The 18,189-nt window shown below is 36.3% G+C and overlaps 1 protein-coding gene and 1 long non-coding RNA gene across 12 annotated transcripts; both read left to right on the top strand.

Moving 5' to 3' along the window:
- The first annotated feature begins 3,622 nt into the window (after positions 1–3,622).
- On the top strand, positions 3,623–17,190 carry hhla1 (HHLA1 neighbor of OC90). Of its 4 annotated transcripts, none has more exons than XM_079613607.1 (15): positions 3,623–3,650; positions 4,137–4,220; positions 4,307–4,366; positions 4,736–4,816; positions 5,480–5,563; positions 5,688–5,771; positions 5,858–5,941; positions 6,337–6,393; positions 6,857–6,937; positions 7,126–7,155; positions 7,285–7,362; positions 7,868–8,221; positions 9,338–9,533; positions 13,887–13,969; positions 17,059–17,190. In XM_079613607.1, the coding sequence occupies exons 2-15, from the start codon at positions 4,139–4,141 to the stop codon at positions 17,100–17,102; spliced, it is 1,398 nt and encodes a 465-aa protein (XP_079469733.1). In that variant the 5' UTR covers positions 3,623–3,650; positions 4,137–4,138; the 3' UTR covers positions 17,103–17,190. The 4 variants fall into 4 exon arrangements, with proteins under 4 accessions (XP_079469733.1, XP_079469732.1, XP_079469731.1 ...); XM_079613606.1 differs by lacking the exon at positions 3,623–3,650 and adding an exon at positions 3,929–4,062 and having other exon boundaries at positions 7,288–7,362; XM_079613605.1 differs by lacking the exon at positions 3,623–3,650 and adding an exon at positions 3,929–4,062.
- On the top strand, positions 10,066–13,454 carry LOC306999125. Of its 8 annotated transcripts, XR_013797736.1 has the most exons (9): positions 10,172–10,282; positions 10,399–10,493; positions 10,584–10,722; positions 11,096–11,136; positions 11,423–11,450; positions 11,575–11,693; positions 12,681–12,780; positions 12,863–12,958; positions 13,097–13,454. It is a non-coding gene; the product is annotated as an uncharacterized lncRNA (long non-coding RNA). The 8 variants fall into 8 exon arrangements; XR_013797733.1 differs by having other exon boundaries at positions 10,067–10,282; positions 11,096–11,450; XR_013797735.1 differs by having other exon boundaries at positions 10,073–10,282; positions 11,423–11,693.
- Positions 17,191–18,189: the final 999 nt, after the last annotated feature.

The raw sequence follows: 18,189 nt of genomic DNA, 5'->3' as shown, positions 1-18,189 counted from the left end.
GTGTTACCAACTTGGTACAATGTAATTATATAAGAAAGTACTTAGTACTACACAATGTAACAAAAAGTACTTAAATATGTTACTAAGGTGTGAAAAAGCCTAAAATAGGCTATAAATAGGCTACATGTAGTAGCTTCCTAATTACATTGCAATTACACAATATTACACAGGGATAAGCTACGTAAAATAAAGTGTATCAAGACTGTACTTAAGTGTACTTCATGTGTATCTACATACCTTATCTGCACTGTAGTTTGGATGAACTCACTAGTTCACAGCATAAATACATGTAGTAGCTTCCTAATTACATTGCAATTACACAATATTACACAGGGATAAGCTACGTAAAATAAAGTGTATCAAGAATATACTTAAGTGTACTTCATGTGTATCTACATACCTTATCCATCTGTACACATGAAGTACACTTAAGTACAGTCTTGATGCACTTTATTTTACGTAGCTTATCCCTGTGTAATATTGTGTAATTGCAATGTAATTAGGAAGCTACTACATGTAGCCTATTTATGCTGTGAACTGAGTTAATCCAAACTACAGTACAGATAAGGTATGTAGATACACATGAAGTACACTTAAGTACATTCTTGATACACTTTATTTTACGTAGCTTATCCCTGTGTAATATTGTGTAATTGCAATGTAATTAGGAAGCTACTACATGCATTTATGCTGTGAACTAGTGAGTTAATCCAAACTACAGTACAGATGGATAAGGTATGTAGATACACATGAAGTACACTTAAGTACAGTCTTGATACACTTTTTGTTAAATTATGTAGTACTAAGTACTTTCTTATATAATTACATTGTACCAAGTTGGTAACACATATGTAACTGACCCGGCTTGTTACATATGTGTAACAGTAGCTGCCTATTACATGTGTGTAATTACAATGTGTAAGTACAGGCTGTTCCATAACTTAATTACATGTTAAGTACATGTAGTTACATGTTATTACAACATCTACTACTAAGTACTTAATTATGTAATTACTCTGTATCACGGGCACCGTAAAATAAAGTGTTACCGAAAAATTTTAAACAGTAATGGGATTAAGTAACTTACTTGTAACATGTTAAACCCAGTATTGACCATACACATTAGAAACTGCAGCAGAAAAAAAAAAAATTCAGGCTCTCTGGTCACCAAAGAGCCTGAATTCAGAGTGCAGTAGAGTTACGATAACAGAATATAGGTGGAAATATTGTGCTGAACACAAGTAGAGGGGTTGTTGTGGGAATGGCCCGCTGCCTAGTTCTTGGTCTCCAGGACAACAGAGTTTCCCAGGCCTTGCTCTGTCCCAGACACCATACGCTGCCAAAAAGGACAGAGTGCATAAGAAGAGCGGGTTAGCATACATACAGGACATGTGATTTTCATATTTAAAGAGAGGCCAAAAGTGTGCGCAAGTGTCAAATTCAGTAGAGAGAAACACTAAATCTGTAAGTGCAAAAGAGGCAATACTATAATTTGGTAAAATGTCTTCACAAATATAGTGGCTCTTTAGGATGTTTGAAATTATTCGAAATCACATTTGTGTAATAACAACTGCATCTATGAAATGTATACCAGTATGCATGTGTGTGGATTTGCATAACTATGTGTTACATTTAGGGAGAGAATCTATATCTGTGAGAGTTTCTTTGTGTGTGTGAGAGAAAGAGAGAACGATTCTATATCTGTGAGAGTATCTGTGTGTGTGTGTGTGTGTGTGTGTGTGTGTGTGCTGGTTTGAGAGCAGGTCCTCTGTGTTTGCCAGCTGAGCTCAGGTGACACACTGGAGGGCTATTACAGCCTGCTGCCCTCTCCGGGGACCATGATGCCCTGCTGGTTCTGTGTGTGAGTGTGTGAGAGACAGCGGACAGCGAGCAGACGGCTGTCTGTGTCCTGCAGCGTCTGCGTCTCTCTTCTGCAGGTGAGTGTGGGGTTTTTATTTGGTTCACACTCTTCCTCACACACTCGCCGTTTCAGCTCACATGCACTTTAAATATTTAGCTAATGTTGTACATCTGCTTTTTTATTATGTATTTGTTTTATTATTGCTATATTTTTCTTTTTGTATGAATAGTGAAATTTTAGTTTGGATTAATAATTCTGTCTTTGTGGAATTTTTTTTTTAAATCAAATTTATCTTTGTTTGCATTTATTGCACTGAATTATTGTAGTCCTACTTTATACATTTGACATTTCTTTATTCATTTATTTTCCATTTTACTGAAATAAACTAGTTTTTTTTAAGAGTTAAGGAAAAGGTTAAGAGTTAAGGAAAGGTTAAGGGAAAATTATTGCACAAATTTGTTGAAGGTAAATGTCTGCGTTCAGACCAACTTTGCACAGAAAAATAATAATGTAAACGTATATAAGAAAAAGATACTCTCTCCCTTCTCTCTCTCTCTCTCTCTCTCTCTCTCTGTTTTGTAATTACAGCAGGCGTCATTAAAAAGGCAAACTCTGATGGACTAACTGAAAGATTAAACATTTTGACTGTAACTTTTCCACACTAGCGTTAAAAGGATTTTTGTAGCTGAATTTCTCTAGAGGATTGAGCTGGTGCTGTTGAGCCGTTACTAATGAGGTCTTTCATCTTTAATGTTATTTGCTCATTTTAACTTGTGAACATCATGATCTGTGTAGAGAGCTAGAGACGAGCCGCTGATAGAGGCTAATTGAGTTTGCAGTGACTGATCCACTCTCTGTGGAAATTAATTAGAATTGTGAAATCTTGTCACACTTGGCAAACAAAGAGCCTTGAGCTTTATTCCACAAGTCCACATGCATGTCCACACTAGAGTCAGAAATCTAAAAACAATTCTGATCATTTCATTCCTCTTTCATTAATTTCTGAAAACTATTTTTAAAATGTATTGTGGCAGTCGTTTTTGTCTTGGCATATCTTCTGCATAATCGATAGCTATTTTGTATTGGTGTTGAATGTTTGATGTTTTATTATTTCATATTATTACAAAACAGTTTTGCCCGCTTAAAGGTTAAAAAAAAATACCATGAAATTCAAATTTTATTATAGTTTTGTTAATATTTTGAATGAGCTTTTATTCTTATATTTTTAGTTTTCATCTTTATTTTAGTTACATTTTTAATAATTATGTCAAGCTTTTGTCATATATTACTATGGGTTTCATTTTTATTTATTTTCAGTAAATCACTGATTGCTTCAACTTACAACTTTGTAACTTTTAGCCCTCTAGTGGTTAAAAAACAAAACTGCATGCATTTTGCGGAAGATCATTATTTTGGTTGTGCTTCGGCTCTGCGTGACTGTGCGGATGAATATGACCCTTCACAATAGATAGGCTAATGCTTTACAATGAACTCTATCTATCGTTACAATAAAATACCTTACTCACCTGTTGAGTAATAAAATCACAATTTCTGCGCCTTAAAGCCAAGACAGTGTTGTTTCTCTTTTTTTGTTTACAAGCTCTGTTGCGTTCTCTTTTTGCCAGCAGACTCTCCTCTGTTTTGTTTTTGTTTTTAACTGGTGATAATTCCCCGAGGTTTGAGGATTAGGTGCTCCATGTCGGATATGACGAGACACACACGGGGCGAGTGACGTATGCAATTTCCCGCGAAAACCATCCTGTCAGCCAGATCTCAAATATAAATCAGGGTAAAACAAAAACACGTTTTGGAAGAAGGATTAATGATGTATTGACTAATTTAAATTTGGTCAATTAAAAAAAAAAAAAAAAAAGTACGTGTAGCCTATATATACCTCATGCTTTTCAGTTATTATTTATTTTTAATTTTATTTAAACTAAACAATGTCAACAGTTAATAGTTAAAAATCAGTAAATAACTGATTTGATTGGCTTGATTTCGATTTTTTCTTTTTAACAAACAGTTAAAAAGCAGTTATGCTATGCGGTTAAAAAAATGGTGTTCAGATAGCATTACTCACAAGTTGTTGATGGCAGCACAGTCTCAACTTAGCTGTTGAAAGCTCACTGCATAAAATGTTCTCATTAATATGTAAACACTTTTGTTGACTAGCTATATGTCATTTCTTAAGGTACAAACAGGTACATATTAGTATGAAATCTTTGGAATGTTGTTAATTGTTTTTGTGTTTTTAATAAATGTGTTTGCTTTGCAGAGATGGCTAATCTCAAACTAAAACATTGGATCAGCATCAGAATCTGCGCTGTCATAGTCACTCTGTTCCTTATTTATGCACAAGGTTGGTAAATATAGAAATCAAATAAAGATACAAACTTTGCATTCATTTATCTGCTAGTCAAGAGGTAAACAATATGCCATTTTCAGTTTTTTCAAGACAAAGCCAGTTGATGCAAACAGAAAAACGAGAGCTCCTGGTGTCCACAGGTAACCAATCAGAGACTTTTTCATGGAGAACAAGCACCTATCAGAGACAATCACATGACCGGGACAGAGCTCTTAACGTACAGATACACATTTAAAAGCCATACAGAAGGCTTTTAAGTGTTTATGAATCATTGCATATACTGAATGTTAAAAATGCTTTTACTTTCTCAGGCATTTAGTCCTAATGATTAGGTCAATGTGAAATGATAAATGTGGTGGTGAAACCTGGTAATGAGGTTCATGTGTAGGCCTACAGGCTTCTGTGTGTGTGATTTAGGAGTAATTTACAGAGCATTAAATAATGGTTTTGCAGATCGATAGCTGGAATGTTTCGTGAGGTATAAATAAGTATAATCTTCATTTACCCAGAGATCCCAGCAGAGGACATTGACCCTGCCTCTATAGATCTTACTGGACTCGTCAACACACTCATCAATTCTTCACAACCAGGTATTACAATATATACACACACATATGATGTTTCTTTGGCTACGGGCACCATATGTCCCAGGGGTATGTTATATATGAAGGGTACAAACCGTTTGGAAACTTTACATCACACCTTTTTATTGTTTGACCTTTGTCTCAGAACCAGACATTTAATTTTACATTATGAAAATTAATTATGAAAATATTATTACACGTTAGAAACTATACTAATCTAAACAAAGAATGATTAATTTCAATATTTATTTTTGGGGAAATTATTTATAGTTTTATATATTATTTAATTATTTTATATATTATTTTTTAAATATGTTATAGTATTATATCATTTATTTTTGTATTTATTTTTTATTTGTATTTAATTGTACTTTTTTTATTGTCATTTTATGTAATTTTATTCCAAAAACGTTTTACAGCACATAAACGCAATACAACATCTGAGATGTGGTTAAAATGTCATGATGTTTCAGAAAAACAAAATGATAAAAATGACAGCATTCTCCTGTGATGCATGCATGTATATATTGTTGAACACTGTTAGTAGTAGACAAATAAACTACTGTGTGAAGAGAGTTTCTAAAAGTGCTTATTGTTGAAACACGCATATATAGATGCAAATGCACGCACACATCTCAAAATGTTGTTTTTATGCATGTGTGTTTTCAGGTTCACAGCATCTTTTCTCTTTACTCAGTGTGACGTCACACAGTTCCCTCTCTCTCCACAAGCTCACGCTGCTGGTCTACAATAGTAACTACCCTTATCCAAATAACACTGTAACTACAGCACCAATATGACACAAATATGATGTAATTCTGCGTGTTTGCAAGCATGTATCTGTGCATCATGTACACGTGTGTGGGTGTGTGTGTAGTCTCAAACTTTCAGGACATTGAGAGCAGTTTATTTTCCTTGAGATACTGTTACTGTCTGACAAACAGGACCAATGACCTCACAGGTGAAAACCCTCCTTCAGTCGACCTTGATTGCTAATCTTATGATAATAATGATGATATATTTCTAAATCACGTTTGTGTTTTCCAGATTTCACAGCTATTCTATTGGATGTGATGGGAAACTCCACCAGTTACCTGCAAGAACTATTTAAGTCCAACTCTATACTTTCAGGTAAAGCACCAACTATAATCACCTACACATTCCTGGATATAATATCATATGGAAGCTCTGTTTGCCTCAGTATTAATGTACTATAATGTTGTAGCACTGGTCCTTCTCACATAATATGCCATACTGTCATTTTGTCTTTATGTGTGTCTGTGTGGTCTTGGTAAACCCGTTGTGGGGACAAAATGTAACATTATATATCATTATAAAGCTTATAAATCATACTAAATTATGTTTTTTGAAAATGTACCTAAATATGCAGAAAGTGATGGGTACGTTTAGGGGATAGAATATACAGAGTTTGTACAATGTCAATGGAAAGTCCCCAATAAACATGTAAACCCAACGTGTGTGTGTGTGTGTGTGTGTGTGTGTGTGTGCTATTATCATTATTCCAGTAAGTCAGAAGAACAGCTCTGATTGCATCTATATCTGTGTCATGGCTGGAAAGACAGGTGAGTTCTAGCATGAAGTGATTTGTAAGAAGTTATTCTAAATGTCACATCATGCGTCTTTTAATAGTACGGTATACTGCAAAAAGTAATTTTCTTAAAGTGATAGTTCACCCAAAAATGAAAATTCTGTTAGCATTTATTACCCTCATGTCCTGTCAAAACCACGACTTTCTTTCACAAAAGCATAAAGACAAGAGCAATCCAAAAGAAGAAGAATTAACTCTTTAAAATAATGCATGATATTATTATTATTTTATTACACCAAAAATTGCACATTGCACTTAACTCACTTATTCACGTACTTTTAAATGAATGCACTCTGCATACATCTATTACTGACAATTATTCCTGTTCTCACCTACCTTTCATTTGTAATATACTTTTTGTATTGTCAAAATATGTTAGTTACAACATGTTTATGTACAAAAAAAAAACTGAAACTAAAGTAAGGGCATGTGTTCAGACAGTGATTTGTCTCAGATGTGGGATATGGGCTCAGTCACACCTCTGTTTAATCAGACCATCACAGAGGAAATACCCAGAGGTACACACACACACACACACACACACACACACACACACACACACACACACACACACACACACACACACACACACACACACACACACTCTCTATATATTTATATTTTATACTTTATGATATTTATCACTCCAACAATTTAATAAATTGGAAACGTGCTGGTCAAATACTATGATTTTTCCCCCCTGTAGGTAATATGACATTTCCACTGCTGCCCTTTGGTAAGTGAGTTCTGAGAGTGTCTGTTGTCAGCTATGATGCTATATGCTGTATTATCCTTTTCTGTATGAAATGATATATGAACATGTAATGAGAATGCGAATATATAGTGACCAGTCTTGCCGTTACAGTAGTGTGGCATGACCTTCCAAACAACAGTGACCTGGTGCTGTGGCCTAAAGCCAGTACAGATTCCTACAGGAGCAGAGGTATCTTGACCATTTAGGAGTTTAATCTGCAGATTTAAAGGGTAAAGTGATAGTTCCCACTAAAATGACAATTAAGTCATAATGTACTCAACCTGGTGGTGTTCTAATGCTGTATACCCCTCTTTCATTTATGGGCCACAAAAGGAGATTTTTTTTTAAATTACATTGGATTGCCTTCTTAGCAAACACAGAATGTTCCCCTAACGTTAGTATTTGGTTCCCGTTTGGTTCTTTTTTTTTGAGAACCAAAAAATTACATTTTAGGAATGTTCTTATTAGGTTTTATTTTTTGCAAACATAAAATAAGGTTCCCAGAATCTTGCTGGGAGGTTATTTTAAAAGAATCTAAAATAACTTACACAGAACATTCCCTAATGGTTATTTTTAGGTTATTATTTTTCAACCATAAAATATTCTTCCCAGAATTGATAAACTGTTAGTTTAAACTGTTAATACACTGTTAAACCGGTTAATTAACTGCTTGGTTCTTCCACTATTTCCACAGTATCAACCAGCGACGAATCCGAAACCGTCTTGCCAACCACTAGCGCTACAATGACATCATCACCCCTTATTAGCTCATCAGTATCCCCTCCCACTACTGTCACTGTGACGACCACTGCTACTGTTTCTATGACAAACACATCCACTAGCCATCTCACAACTGCTGTGACAACCCAGCCAAAAGCTGATACCAAGACAACACAGCCAACAAAATCCCCACGCACGACTGTTACCACGGCAACCTCACAGACCATCGCTACCATGGTGACCGCAACAATTTCACTGCCAACTCAGAGACAAACAACCATGACAAGCATCCAGCAGCTTACTAAAGTATCGCATACAGAAAAACCAGGCAAGACCCTTCCTCACCACACACACACACACACACACACACACACACACACACACACACACACACACAATGGAATCTGACAAGTTTGACCTTTTATAAAGCGGCAACAGCGACACAGTGGAGCCTTGGCACAGACGGGCAGGGTTAATTTTATTGTTGCCATGACAATGATTTGATTTGAATGGAGTCAGACAGGAGTCACTGATAGTATCCATAGCAACGGTCCATTATTTTCCCTGGAGATTGTTTTGATTTGGCTGGGTCAGGAAAGGTTAAAAGCACATTAAAAATCAATATACACACTTAAGTCTGTCTCATCGCGTCAACACACAGTGGCCACCACAGCATATGAGAGAGAGAGAGAGAGAGAGAGAGAGAGAGAGAGAGAGAGAGAGAGAGAGAGAGAGAGAGAGATGAATCATAGACAGCTGAACTACTTACCTGTTGTCCATGTCAACAGCTCTCAATACAGGTGTCCTCATTCAGAGTGGGAGACACATGAGCCCTCATCTACCCTTGAGTGGACATTTATTCCAGCTAATTAAAATAGATATGACCACTAGATGGCACCAGAAGCTAATGTAAGTTTACAATTTATGTCAAATTGGCTTACAACCAGGATTAGGTGCATCTATATCAGTGTTACTCACCGATCATTTCCCTTTGATTTTAGCGATAACTTATGTGTAGGGTAAGGTTTAGGGGTAGGGATATGGTTAGCATTACGTTTTCGGACAGGAATGTTGTTCCAGGCAGGATCAAATATGTTGACCCGTTCACACCAAGCCAAGGACGATAAGTATAAAGATAACAATAAAGATATCATTCTAAAATTGTTCTTAATATTACAGAATAGCAGAGTTCACACCGCAGCTATAACGATAACGGCACAGAGAAACGATATCGTTGTAATCAAATTCAGAGGCTACACTATATGGATTGGATGAAAGACAAGTCAATGAGAGTAGTTTCCCCTTCCATTTGTCGATAAAACAGACCGTCCCCAAACTCATGCCATTGGTTGAGCTAAATGGTCTCGATGTTAAAAATGTTTGGATAGCAGACATATTATTCTTGTCCATTATTCTTATTTCATGGATTGTTTTTCTTTGACAGGATGCCCATGGAGAATGGAGCTACTTCATCAAGGAAGTGAAAAAGAGGACCTGAAAGAGACCCTTGAAGAGGAGCCGATCTGGGGCAGGGCGACTATCAGCTCAGTGAAGCTCCAGCCATGTGTGTTTGAGCTGTGCAAGTTTTACTCTCAGTGTGTGTGCAGAGGATTCAACCACAGAGCAGTAGAGTTACAGAGGTACAGCTCTGCACAACAACTCAACTATTCACAACTAGTCCTAAAACGGGCATAAAAAACAGAGATGCATCTTACAAAACACTTACAAGTTACATATACATATTCAATGGGGTCCAAAAGTCTGAAGTCATATTGACAGTCTGGGAATCAAAGTGCGTAAATAAACAAATATTTAAGATTTGAATTTTTTTACAGTAAATAATAGATTTAGAAGATTCTACACAATTTCTAAGTCAATTAAATAGGCAAATTACTGACACTGACCATGTGACCTCCATTGTACAAAAGGTCATGTTTCTTTGCTTTCATAAAGTCATTAAGACAAAAGGGACAAACAATATACAGTACTAAGACATTCTAAAATTAATGTGAATTTTTCAGATTATCTTAGAAAACTGCAAAACAGAAGTGAAAGTACTGACAGCATTAGTGATCTCAGACTTTTGGAATCCATGTCACAGTTTTGGTTATAAAATCAATAGTATCAGGGAGAAAGACATAAATTTGGCATGTACACAGTAAAATCGGCAGTGTAAAAATTGCAGTGTTAAAAGTTATTAATTCCCAAAGAGTTAAATTAACAATCAACAATGTTAAAAAACACTCCTCTTCAGTGTAGTTACAAGTGTAATTTTATTTTTACACTGAAAGTGCAAAAAAAAAAAGCGCCGAATTGTATTGACTCCGCCCCTCGATGACTGCTGTCTCGAAAGACGACGACGCCATTTTATCTTCATGCGAGCGAGACGGTAGGTTGAATTGCTTTTTTCTTTCTAAAATAAAAAAGTAAATACACTTGTTAACATTTTTGGTAAAATATGGTGGTGAACACATTTAGAAATGATAAACTGCGCGTTTTTGTCAGGATTAAGGAAGCTCGTCAAGTTCATGAGATGCAGAGATGTAACGTTACAGAATGATGTGAAGGTTTCTCATGACGATTTGATTTCCTGGATGAAGGTGATTTAACGTTTAAAATACGTTTGTATTATAAATTATATTTGTATTACAAATATATTTTTAGCTCATTTCATTTTGGTTTGTTGACAGAAAGCCTTCCCGCCCTCAGTCGCGCCGAGGCCTCAACCGGTCTTACGACAAGCCTGGCAGTAAAGTTGATGAGGAGGTCTGAAACAGCAGCAGCATTTGGGCCTCTTTTTTCTGCGCAGATGAGAGAATTCTTCAAATGGTAAGTTTATATTCGTTTTGTATAAAAGTGGCTGTGTTATACATGAACGCGTTAACGGTTCCGTTTTTGTGACGCATGCGCATTATTAACAGCTCGTTTAAGTATCTTGTAAATTAGCGCGCAGTGCAAACAACAAATGCACTTTTTGTAGACTGAGGTGAGGGAGCGTATAAAAACGTTTTATTCGCCCTATGTTTAAGTGAGAATTACATATCTGTATGTTTGTTCTTATCACTGAATATCATGTCGTCATATCTGCGCCGTCAAGACACAAACATACGAACTTCCCATCAAGTTTTTTTTTTTTTTTTTTTTCAAACATTGTGAAAGTGCATTAAAGCTAATCTGTAAATCCATCTGTCTTCCAATTCAGTTTACAGGTAACATTTGCGTATGCACTGGCAGAGCATACAGGTACTTTAGCTTGAAATCAGTCTTTATCAATTCATACTGCATGTTATTTTGGGATAAATTATGTCCTAACTATTTATCTGTCTGCATTTTATTATTATGAATCTGTATGTTCTGTTCACATTATAAATACCATTAATAAATTATGGGTAAAATAAATTCTAAATGCGTATTAAAATCAAGTTAAATTTAAGATGCCTTATTACTCATTTAACTTATATAAATGTATTCAATAATCAGATTAAATGCACATTTTGAATATAAATAATTTTACACCCATGCTTTATAGACATCTCTCAGCATAATCGAAATTAAGGGTAATCACAATAATCACAATTATTTTTACCTTATTTACAGCCCCAATTTAAATTGTATTGCATTACTGAATTTTGGAAATATTAGCATCAACTGACATATTTTTTTCAAATCCTTTTTCAATAGATTTGGCCCAGAACCCTCCAGTGTCAAGTGAAGGAAGCTCCTCTCATGAGATTGCTACAGAAACCAAGCAACAGAAATGAAGACGAAAGCAACAAAATGCTGAAGATGAATCCAGAATCGTGAGTGTCATTATATTTTATTCTATGTGCAGTACAAATTTTAATACATGACGAATTAACATGAAACATTTAAACCTAACTGGGCAACCACACAATGCCTTTGTTCAGACCTGAAATGTACATGTGTCTTGGGTGATTGATGTATCTTGATTGTCATAATTCATGATGACACATCAATCACTATGTCATTGTGTTAATTCAAGATATTAAACTGCAAAAAGTTAAAGGGTTAGTTGACACACAAGTGTAAAATTGTTGTAATTTCTCACCCTCATGTCATTCCAAACCCGAAAAGACTTTTGTTCATCTTCGAAACTCAAATAAATATATCAAGAATACTGCACGCAACTACCACTTTGACACTTCAAAAAGTTCATAAAGAGATCATAAAACGAACCCATATGAATTGAGCCATTTAGTCCAAATTTTCTGAAGAGACTTGATCGCTTTGTGATGAATAGATTGAATTTAGACTTTTATTCACATATAAACATGAATCAACCAACATAAACAGAAGAAAAAGAAAATTTGGACTAAACTGCTTGGTTCATGGATTAGTTTTAAGATCTCTTTGTTAACTTTTTGAACCGTCAAAGTGGTAGTTGTGTAGCTGTCAATGGAGGGAAAGAAAGCTGTCAGATTTCATCAAAAATATCTTCATTTGTGTTTCAAAGACTAAAGAAAGTCTTGCGGGTTTGGTACGACATGAGGGTCAGTAAATTACTGAATTAAAATTTTTGGGTGAACTATCCCTTTAATAAAAAAATGTGGCCTAGACCTCATCAGAACAATCGAATCTCAATGCGTCTTGGGTGCGTTTACACCTGTACTTCGAGTTGTTCGCTTGTGCAAGATGAATGTTAATGCCAGGTGTGAACGGTAATACTCTGTGACTACACAATCATCTGAACCGAATTGTTCCTGAGAGAGATGGTTGTCATTATGCTATGTAACTGTTTGATTGTTTTTGTTTTGATTTTTGGTTAGAAGACCTCCGCTAAGTTCCTGGAAAGGCTTCTCCCAAGACCTTCAAGGACCTGATTGACTGCAGAATCTGCTGTGCAAGATGATGAAAATGATGATTCAGGTTAGACTATAGTTCAGAATAAGATTATCTATACACGTTCATGCATGAATGCATTTTGCTGAAGTTGTCACGTGTTATTTAGAATGGGGCAGCGATCTTGCATCAATTCGTCTCCTGCAAGAGACCTGGAAAGATGTCCTCATATCAAGCTGAACAACACCTTGTCGTCTCCAAAAAGGTACATTTGGACATTTCTGTCACACTGCCTATTGTCTGCCTCAAAATATTGCCATTTGTGTTGATTGTATTGTGGAAAACGAATATAAAGACGGCCAATTGGAGAGCTGACTTTGAGTGTTATTTTTGTCTTTGGCAGGGACCAGCATACAAGACCACCTTGACTGCATTGAAGAGACCACACAGCATACCTGCTCGCGGCCGGTGATGCTGATATGGCAATAAACTCAAATACTACTTCCTGTTCGCTGAATGGGACAAAGAGGAACTGCATACATGGATGCTACACAACTGTTGACAAGTAGTTTTCTGCAATCTTGTTCAAATCTACCTGTCATATTTCTTCATGTCTAGGCAAATTAACATGATTTTATGTTTTTTCTTGACTTTTTTTTTCTTGCAACTCCTCATGAATGTGATAATTTGACCTTTACACATCTGGCATATGTTATAAAGGAGCCACTTTGCCTATTTGTTAAATAAACTTTGGATTTATACATCTGTCTGAAGACTCTTGATTTTATCTTGTACATTAACACTATATAATAGTGTAAATAGTTTTTGCACTGAACAGAATACTTATAAATAACACTTATAGTGTAATCCAATAGTGTAAATCCAATGGAATTAAATCAACACCAGGGGTGTTAAAAACCCCAAGTGTAAAACTTAAACAACAATTTAAGTGTAACACTTTACACTCGAAGTGTAATTTTTCTACACTGTAAGGTGCTATATTAACACTGTAAATTCAACACTACAAACGGTGTACTTTTTACTCTAGATAGATTGGGACCATATATGATCCGGAGTAGTGTTAAAATTAACACTTTAAGTGTTAATTTGACACTGCGTTTTTTACTGTGTATCCTCAATATTATTAATTGTATAAACAAGGTCAATGTTTTGTTTGTGTTTGTGCTCTACAGATACTGTGTGGACAGCCATCGCTGGTACGAGAGACATACAGCAGAGGTTTGCAGTCGGATGAGGAGAGTCACTTTTTCCAAAAGTGAGTTACACAACATCAACAAATCGAACCCTAACAGAGATCAAATCACAACATGATATCATATAATAAAAAATATATAAATATATAACATTATCATACAAAAAATGTCATCACACCTTCACTGAAAGTCCATTAAAATCGTCACCATTATCATATCTTTATTTGTGTGTTACAGTGAATTGAATTATTTAAAGCTATGGCTGTCTGTGGTTAAATCTGTGTGTGAGCAAAGATACACAAGTCTTTATCCTTGATGAGTGAATGACTAAGATCTGATTATCTTTCTCTCACACACGCACGCACGCACGCACGCATGCACGCACACACACAGGTCACTGACGATCTCATTAAAGAATATGTAGTAGATGATACCTGCATGTGGATCTGAACTCATTAAAGTGTGTGTGTGTGTGTGTGTGTGTGTGTGTGTGTGTGTGTGTGTGTGTGTGTGTGTGTGTGTGTGATCCCTTAAAACACACTCTTCCTACTGGACTAATGATGTCTAAGGTCAGTCTTGATGGTGAAGAGTATTTTGCAGGACAAAGATAGCATAAGATGAAATAGGCTGCAGGCTGGCTTGATTGTAGTGTCTCCAGCAGCGAAACTGCTTAGTCGCTGAATAATCTCATGGCATTTGAGGCCACATACACATACAGCTCCTTGTGTACCTACCATCTGATGTCAGACATGAGCTGATAAAGCAGAAATGCACAGATACTACACCAGTCACCTAAGGGCAAATCCTACAGGAATATACAGAGTTTGGAATCAATCCTGAAAGATCCTAATTGGATCAAATAAGAATAAAGTGTCCTACTGGGTGAACTGGATTTTTTTCCATATTAGATATTCACTATCATATCTTGTATTGTATTGAAATAACGTTTACCTACTGGACAGTTAAAGGGACTTACACAGGAAGTGTTTCTTTAGATAGTAAATTATGTTAATTTTAATGTCATACAGGACATTCTATCCCACTGAGAATCTCAATAATCCTATTGGAAACTACTGTACACTCACCGGCCACTTTATTAGGTACACCTGTTCAACTGCTCTTTAATGCAAATATCGAATCAGCAACTCATTTGTGTGAATGCATTTATGCCTGTAGACATGGGCTGCATCTGAAAACTTCCCTATTAGGCAATGACTTTGCAGGCAGCATAACGGTTTAAACAGCAAAACAGAGTGAGATTTGGTGATAACTAAGTGTATATTTAATTACTATGATAGTAATTTCTCACTAGAATAACATCAGAAGTGGAAAACATTGGTCAAAAATATACATTTACACACAAATTAACAGCAAGCGCAACTTTCAGATGCCATATTTATTTTTCTAGCTAAACTGTCACAGAATGGAAAGCACAGGATTGTGGGATATCAAAGGCAGCGAAGGATACATCTATGCTGCCTTCAAAAATCAATCAGATGAAGGTATCTCAGGAGACAGGAAGTGAAAATTCTGACGTGCCTTGTTGCCTTACTACCTTAGAATGCATCCTCCGAAGGCAGTATTTTTCAGTTTTTGGATGCCGCCATGGTCAAGACGATCTGCTGAAGACGAAACTGAGCATCAGAATGTGGAGGAAAGGTGATTTAAGTGACTTTGAATGTGGCATGGCTGCTGGTGCCAGACGGGCTGGTCGGAGTATTTCAGAAACTGCTGATCTACTGGGATTTTCTCACACTGCCATCTCCAGGGTTTTCAAAGAATGGCCAGAAAAAGTGAAAATATCCAGTGAGTAGCAGTTCTGTGGTTGAAAATTGTCTTGTCAGAGGTCAGAGGAGAATGGCAACAGTAACTCGTTACAAACGAGGTCTGCAAAAAAGCATATCTGAACGCACAACATGTCAATAGAAAATTGGAAAAGCGTTACCTTGTCTGATGAGTCTCAATTTCTGCTGCAACATTCAGATGTTAGGGTCAGAATTTGGTATAAACAACATGAAAGCCTGGATCCATCCTGCCTTGTACCAATGGTTCAGGCTGGTGCTGGTAGTGTAATGGTGTGGGTGATAAGCATACTACCCCTTACTACCCCATTAGTAGAGCATTGTTTAAACGCCACAACCTGAGTATTGTTGCTGACCATGTCCATTCCTTTAAGACAGTGTACCCATCTTCTGATGGCTACTTCCAGCTGGATAACGCAAAATGTCAAATCATCTCAAACTAGCTTCTTGAAGATGACAATGAGTTCACTATACTCAAATGGCCTCCACAGTCACCAGATCTCAATTCAATAGAGCAGCTTTTGGATGTGGTGGAACGGGAGATTCTCATCGTGGATGTGCAGCCGACAAATCTGCAGCAACTGTGTGATGCTATCATGTCAATATGGACCAAAATCTCTGAGGAATGTGTCCAGCACTTCGTGGAATCTATGCTTTAAAGAAGTTCTGAGGGGAAAAGGGGGTCCAACCTGGTGCTAGCAAGGTGTACATAATAAAGTGGCCTTGAGTGTACCTTGTTCAATAAAAATGCACTATGATTGGTGGTTCTGAATCATGATAGAAATTCCAAAAGGAGTCTTGTACATGTTACAATTAAATGAAATTACTGTTAAATTGTTACCATTAAATTTCAGTATATCCAGCAGGGTCTCATTTTTATTGGCTTTGTTAAAAAGTCACAATGTAACCGAAGTAGTGACAGATCATTTCTTGTATATTATGACATAAATCCAAGTGAAATCAATTGTCGGAAAATAAAAAATGTTAGAAGGGTTCTTGGTTCAATCCACCGGTTGTGCATGGAATTATTGTATGAATCAGGTTGTTAAAAGTTATTTTTTTAAGTCTGCATTAATTAAGCAGCATTCAAACCACTATTTTACTTCCATAATGTAAAGTTATTCAATGAGATAGGACTTGAACAGGAATTTAATGGATTATTAAAAGAAGCCATTCCATGGGGACGTCAAGAAAGCTGTCTTACATCTTAATGAAAGATTACAAAAACAAACATATTTTTACTGGAATATCATGCTCTGATTAATCTTGCACTGTACAACCAGGTCAATTTTGAGTTCATGTTGAAGTAATTTCTTTACTTATACAATCACAATCTCTTTCTCTCTCAGATCTGAAGCAGAAATGTCTGGCAAGAATGTGTGTGAAGATATAAGACAAGAACTGAGAATCATTTGCCGGTGACAGACATCTGAACCATCTGAAATCAAGAGAGAGTGTGTGTGTGTGTGTGTGTGTGTGTGTGTGTGTGTGTGTGTGTGTGTGTGTGTGTGTGTGTGTGTGTGTGTGTAAGAGAGAGAAATGGTGTTCTGTTAAACAATGAACTACATTAAAGCATCACTGAATCTGAATAGTAGTGTGTAAATCTATAGTGTCGACATTGTACTTTGTCTCTCCTGAACACGAATAAAACCAAACATATTTACCATGTCTAATTTGTGGTGTCTAACTACACCAACAAACACACTAAAATCGAACCTGGAAGCATCTGAAAGAAAAAATAAATAATAGACAAGATGAGAAAAATGTTTAATGTGAAAATACTTATTATAAAGGTCATTCAGTACTGAAAGGATTGATACAATTGGTTAAATACAGTGTCATTTCAAATAATTACATGATATTTGTGAGTGCTGTGTATTTTTTTGAAGTATTGCATCATTAGCAGCATGCTTATTTCAAACCAGAAACCCAGAAAATACAAAGAACCATTTACAACCCCCAGTTTCTGCTTGATCCTCACCTGAGTTCCTTTCACACACACATACACAATGGCTAGTTGTTTGAGGACCCCAGTTTTCAGTTGGGGTCAAGACCTTTGCCCTGGATAAAAGAGAGGCATAGGTGTGTGTGAGAGATCCCACTTCATCTCTTCATGTGTGACCTGAAACAAACATAAAGAATGTGTACTTCCTGCAGCCCCGTTACCATGACAACCACCCTGCCTTTTGCCCTTTAACCTTTTAGAGTTTTCTAAATAGGGCTTTGTTCAATTTTTGGGGGGATTGTTATCTCGTCTCTTACACACACCTGCATTCGAAGAGATGCTGAAGTGAAGAGTTTGGATGTCTGTGTGTCTCGTTGCTATAACACTTGGTTTGGCTTTGACTGGCCACTGAATACTGGATGATACAACTGATTGTTTTGTATCAGGATAAAGATGAGGCTGCTGTATTTTCTTCTCCTCGTCACCCTGCAGAAAGGTGAGAAAATGCAAACAATCTTCTGTCATAAAGTGAGGA

Source organism: Phoxinus phoxinus (assembly GCF_949152265.1).
Source record: "Phoxinus phoxinus genome assembly, chromosome: 5".
In the NCBI taxonomy this organism is placed as follows: domain Eukaryota; kingdom Metazoa; phylum Chordata; class Actinopteri; order Cypriniformes; family Leuciscidae; genus Phoxinus; species Phoxinus phoxinus.
The sequence above is the reverse complement of the archived record's forward strand: the minus strand, read 5'-3'. Positions and strand labels throughout refer to the sequence as shown.